This window comes from Coregonus lavaretus, assembly GCF_964263955.1.
Source record: "Coregonus lavaretus genome assembly, chromosome: 33".
Classification (NCBI taxonomy): domain Eukaryota; kingdom Metazoa; phylum Chordata; class Actinopteri; order Salmoniformes; family Salmonidae; genus Coregonus; species Coregonus lavaretus.
Window position 1 is genome coordinate 26,579,091 of NC_140020.1, and position 6,000 is coordinate 26,585,090.

General features: G+C 44.4%; 1 protein-coding gene across 1 annotated transcript in view; it reads left to right on the forward strand.

Annotated features, from left to right (window-relative positions):
• LOC311108292 (potassium channel subfamily K member 10-like) overlaps positions 1–5,760 on the forward strand; it is a gene marked incomplete at both ends in the record, with an annotated part of 28,721 nt that extends 22,961 nt beyond the window's left edge. Inside the window, 3 exons of the mRNA XM_084150920.1 lie at positions 2,928–3,120; positions 4,599–4,741; positions 5,083–5,760. Of these exons, the coding sequence (XP_084007046.1) occupies positions 2,928–3,120; positions 4,599–4,741; positions 5,083–5,760 (1,014 nt within the window). The remainder of the gene's footprint in view (positions 1–2,927; positions 3,121–4,598; positions 4,742–5,082) is intronic.
• Between the last annotated feature and the right edge of the window lie 240 nt (positions 5,761–6,000).

Below are 6,000 nucleotides of genomic sequence, written 5' to 3' on the forward strand. Positions count from 1 at the left end.
AACTGGAAGCCAGTGGAGTGTGCGGAGGAGCGGGGTGACGTGAGAGAACTTGGGAAGGTTGAACACCAGACGGGCTGCGGCATTCTGGATGAGTTGTAGGGGTTTAATGGCACAGGCAGGGAGCCCAGCCAACAGCGAGTTGCAGTAATCCAGACGGGAGATGACAAGTGCCTGGATTAGGACCTGTGCCGCTTCCTGTGTAAGGCAGGGTCGTACTCTCCGAATGTTGTAGAGCTTGAACCTACAGGATCGGGTCACCGCCTTGATGTTAGCGGAGAACGACAGGGTGTTGTCCAGGGTCACGCCAAGGCTCTTCGCACTCTGGAAGGAGGACACAACGGAGTTGTCAACCGTGATGGCGAGATCATGGAACAGGCAGTCCTTCCCCGGGAGGAAGAGCAGCTCCGTCTTGCCAAGGTTCAGCTTGAGGTGGTGATCCGTCATCCATACTGATATGTCTGCCAGACATGCAGAGATGCGATTCGCCACCTGGTTATGCTGATTTTGTACGTCTTCCCACTGACAAAGAAATGATCAGTCTATAATTTTAATGGTAGGTTTATTTGAACAGTGAGAGACAGAATAACAAAAAAAAATCCAGAAAAACGCATGTCAAAAATGTTATAAATTTATTTGCATTTTAATGAGGGAAATACGTTTTTGACCCCATCTCAATCAGAAAGATTTCTGTCTCCCAGGTGTCTTTTATACAGGTAATGAGCTGAGATTAGGAGCACACTCCTTGTTACCTCAGCTTGTTACCTGTATAAAAGACACCTGTCCACCGAAGCAATCAATCAATCAGATTCCAAACTCTCCACCACGGCCAAGACCAAAGAGCTCCCAAGGATGTCAGGGACAAGATTGTAGACCTACACAAGGTTGGAATGGGCTACAATACCATCGCCAAGCAGCTTGGTGAGAAGGTGACAACAGTTGGTGTGATTATTCGCAAATGGAAGAAACACAAAATAACTGTGAATCTCCCTCGGCCTGGGGCTCCATGCAAGATCTCACCTTGTGGAGTTGCAATGATCATGAGAACGGTGAGGAATCAGCCCAGAGGATCTTGTCAATGATCTCAAGGCAGCTGGGACCATAGTCACCAAGAAAACAATTGGTAACACACTACGCCGTGAAGGACTGAAATCCTGCATCGCCCGCAAGGTCCCCCTGCTCAAGAAAGCACATATACAGGGCCGTCTGAAGTTTGCCAATGAACATCTGAATGATTCAGAGGAGAACTGGGTGAAAGTGTTGCGGTCAGATGAGACCAAAATGGAGATCTTTGGCATCAACTCAACTCGCTGTGTTTGGAGGAGGAGGAATGCTGCCAATGACCCCAAGAACACCATCCCCACCGTCAAACATGGAGGTGGAAACATTATGCTTTGGGGGTGTTTTTCTGCCAAGGGGACCGGACAACTTCACCGCATCAAAGGGACAATGGACGGGGCCATGTACCGTCAAATCTTGGGTGAGAACCTCCTTCCCTCAGCCAGGGCATTGAAAATGGGTCGTGGATGGGTATTCTAGCATGACAATGACCCAAAACACACAGCCAAGGCAACAAAGGAGTGGCTCAAGAAGAGGCACATTAAGGTCCTGGAGTGGCCTAGCCAGTCTCCAGACCTTAATCCCATAGAAAATATGTGGAGGGAGCTGAAGGTTCGAGTTGCCAGAGGGGTCAAATACTTATTTCCCTCATTAAAATGCAAATTTAATTCATAACATTTTTGACATGCGTTCTTCTGGATTTTTTTGTTGTTATTCTGTCTCTCACTGTTCAAATAAACCTACCATTAAAATTATAGACTGATCATGTCTTTGTCAGCAGGCAAACGTACAAAATCAGCAGGGGATCAAATACTTTTTTCCCTCACTGTACATGTAGAGATGCTGATTTAAGAAACATTTGCAGTGGTCTCTTAATTTATTCCAGAGCTGTAGATGTGTTGACTGTGATAAAGGCACTGGATTATGAGCTGTCTTCTGTGCTAAATGAACAAATGAAGTAGGCAGTGGCATGGTGCATATAGCCATAGAAGCACAGTGACATATGCCTCAATGCAGTCATATTCGTGGCTTATTGGGGGTGTGGCTTTCAGTTAGTTATTCTTGGCAACCCATCCTGTTAAAGTGAATGTCATTCCAGTTCATCTGTTCTGTTATATTTCATCAAATCTGACTAACCCAGTGCACTGCTTGCTATGAATTATATCTGATGGTGTTTGCATGTTTAGGTAAAAATACATAATGTCGCGTTTGGAACATTGATATGTAAAGAGCATAAAAAATTAATGATAATAAAACAATTTTTTTCTCAATCTGATTGGGTGGGCCTGGCTCCCCACCCGTCCCTATGCACCAGGTTGAAAGTAAAAGTGTTCTGTACTGAGTGAGGTGTTATCATCTACTAATGATGTGTTTACATTATGGGTTGTTAATGAGCATGGGGCGATGGCTGTCGTGCTTTATTCTGATTGGCCCAACAGTTACCCTCCGCTCTGTTCTGGCCTGTGGGGTATTATAGTGTAATAATAATAAATTAGTGTAGCAGTCAAACAGGAACACCTACGGTGAGAGCTGTACTGAGTGAGCTGTGCCTCTGTGACAGCCCACAATCACAACCACCATTACGCCTCGTTTGAGCTAATCATGAATCTTATGCATCTTTAGCTCATCACCAGGCAGTATCAATGTGTATAAATACTGTAGAAACCACCTTGTCAGAGTCACAACTGTCATCACTCGAACGCAGTAGGGACGCCACCACAGAATGGCCTTGGCCTTATGGCCTCCATAACTCACACTGTGTGTGTGTGTGTGTGTGTGTGTGTCTGTGCCTGTTTGTCTGTGTGTGTGTGTGAGCGCGCTGTGTTTGTTTGTGTGTGAGTATATGTGTGTGTCTTCTTCTCCTCTCCCAGCATAAACAGAACCAGATCAGCCAGACCAAGATCCGAGTGGCCTCCACGTTACTCTTCATCCTGGCGGGTTGTATCCTCTTCGTCACCATCCCAGCTGTCATCTTCAAACACATAGAAGGCTGGACGGGACTGGAGGCCATCTACTTTGTTGTCATCACTCTGACAACTATTGGAATAGGAGACTATGTGGCAGGTGAGAGCTAGATTAATTATTAGTTCATGTTCAGTATAAAAATGTATGCACTCACTAACTGTAAGTCGCTCTGGATAAGAGCGTCTGCTAAATGACTAAAATGTAAATGTAATGTTTCTGTTGTGAATAATGCCATAATGAGATGATTATCTGAAAATGATTCTGACTAAATAACAGCCATGTTGAGTCAGTTTTCTACACTAAGACATCATAAAGGCTCATACAGTACATAATAACAACTAATACATCGTTTTAATGAATGTGTTACCAAAATTGTTATTATAACAACTGTTGCGGCCATTCATTTTGCTTCAAAATCTATTATGGTTGGAGGCGATGGCGTCATGCACCCCCAAAATCTGAGGGGGCACAAAGTACATGAGGATGGCTGCGGGGTGGTTGGAGAATTTAGCATTTTTCAAACACCTGAAACAGCGATTTCCTGCAATCTAGATCCATAATAATTATTCTTAATTCTATATAAAAAATATGCATATTTTTCTGCATATTTAAGCATACCTCTTGAGCTGTCTGTATCCTCCTGGTGATTCTTTTTATAAATAAACTAAATATGCTTCTTTGGATCTCTGCAAAAATCTGGGTAAAATAATGTGTCTTATTCAGTACATTTAGTTATTGCTTGCTTTTCTAAAGTCTACCAACCTTGCCAGCAGGCATGCCAGCTAAGATAATTAGACAAGCTAGCTACTCTAACTTGATTGATAGCTTGAAATGGCTTCTTGGTAGCTAGTTATGAGGTTGGGAGATTGGGAACCTATTGAGAAGCTAGCTAAAGCCAACTTCATCAAATTGCTAGGTGGCTAGTAGTACTACAGACAAAAATCAACACAATAGTTATTTTTTAAACAGGACAAATCTGAGGGAGCAATTGCCCCTGTGCCCCCTATTGGCATGACACTACTGTTTGGAGGAGCTACTATTCAAACGTTTTCCTACCACAACTTGGCACCTTGTTCTGTGCCATTATTACTACGGCTCAATATTGATCATTAATGGAGGTGTCTTTATGGGCGTGGAAGGTGCTGATAATGTGAAATGCAGTTTGTTTATTGTCTTAGTGAATTGAAGTCCATTAGGAGGCTCTCATAGCTTGATCTCACTGACCGAGCTGCTGCCACACTGCACTGATGATTTATTTCCCAATCACTCTTTGACACACAAGCACTTGTCTGAGAAATTTAGCTTTGTTCGTTTCTGTTCTCTGGATTTTAGCCCATCAGCTTAAGATATTCAGGTAGAAAATGTGCCAATAGAATCAGTGTATATCAGGGTCATGTTTAATAGTCACCAAACGGAAGGAAATGGACTGATACAGGGAGGGATTACCTGCACTTATCCAATAAGAAACACACATTTTTGTTAACAGTTTAAAAATGTTTTGCTATGGTTAGCCCTTCTGAACACGACCCATGTCTCTCATCATGCTGAATGTTTCATTGTTTCTTTATATCCTATAGGAGGGGACCGGAGGGTCGAGTATCGTAATTGGTATAGACCACTGGTGTGGTTCTGGATTCTGGTGGGGTTGGCCTATTTCGCTGCTGTACTGAGCATGATCGGTGACTGGCTGAGGGTCCTGTCCAAGAAGACAAAAGAGGAGGTAAGATTCTTTACGTGTGGGTGGCATTATATGACCATATATACTACTACGGTATAGAGCTGTAATGGTGTAGTTGAACACTACATGGGCTTAGCAGTTTCTCAAGTATCCCATTAGAAGAACATTAAAGGATTAAAATAGACATTCAAATTGTTAAACCATGAAAATAGTTGTTGTTTAATTTCTAACCTCGAAAGGAGAGACTGCAATCTACGCTTTCGTTTTGTTTACCTACTGTAGCTACTGCCACCAATTCTGTAATTTGATTAACTATCCAATTCTCATGCGTTATAGTATTTTATGGTGTGGAATTACCTTGGTTTTATCTTTCCGTGCTCCAGGTCGGAGAGATCAAGGCCCACGCGGCCGAGTGGAAGGCCAACGTCCGCGCCGAGTTCCGGGAGACGCGGCGGCGCCTGAGTGTGGAGGTCAGCGACAAGCTCCAGCGGACCGCCACCATCCGCAGCATGGAGCGCCGTCAGCTGGGCCTGGACCAGTGGGCCGTCTCCATGGACATGCTCTCCCCGGAACGCCGTGCTGCCTTCAACAGCCTGGACACTAACCCCTACAAGACCTCGTCTCAGGAGAGCATCGACACGAAACTCAACAACCTGCGTCTAAGGGGGGCAGAGTGTGATCCGCGCCGGTCCGACAGTGTGGCCTCCTCTGACGACAACATCTTTAATCGCCTGGGTTCCGTCACCAAGCTGGCCAAGAGGAACAAGAACCGCGAGCTGAAGAAGAATATCCCAGATGAGCTACAATGCAGGCCCTATAGTACTCCACCTATGGAGATGGGGAAGAGGAAGGAGGAAGAGGAGGAGGAGGAGGAGGAAGAGGAGGGATTAGACAAAAAGTTCAACACCAGCCTGTCCGATCTGCCGCTGTTCGTTGAAGTGTGCAAGCCCCAGAATGGTTTCACAGTACCATTCATACCACTACAGACCAAAGAAAAAAAGACTGAGGGGGAAACACTTGAACTTGAAGAAAAGGAGCTGCGTATCAAGATGGATCCTTAAAAATGTTGATTGTTCTTCTGTGGTAAAGGAGGTTTTAAACCTCACCACCGTATGTGCCTTACATCTCTCTCACTCCTTTGTGTGCTTGATATTGGGGGAACTGTTGTGTCCCTGTGTGCTATGTAATGTTATTCAATATTCACTGTGCCCTAATAACCTGAAGAAAATACATTGACATCATACGTTTCTACAATCACCTGGTAAAAGATTGAGATTGGAGGTACTTGTGGTACAGAACAA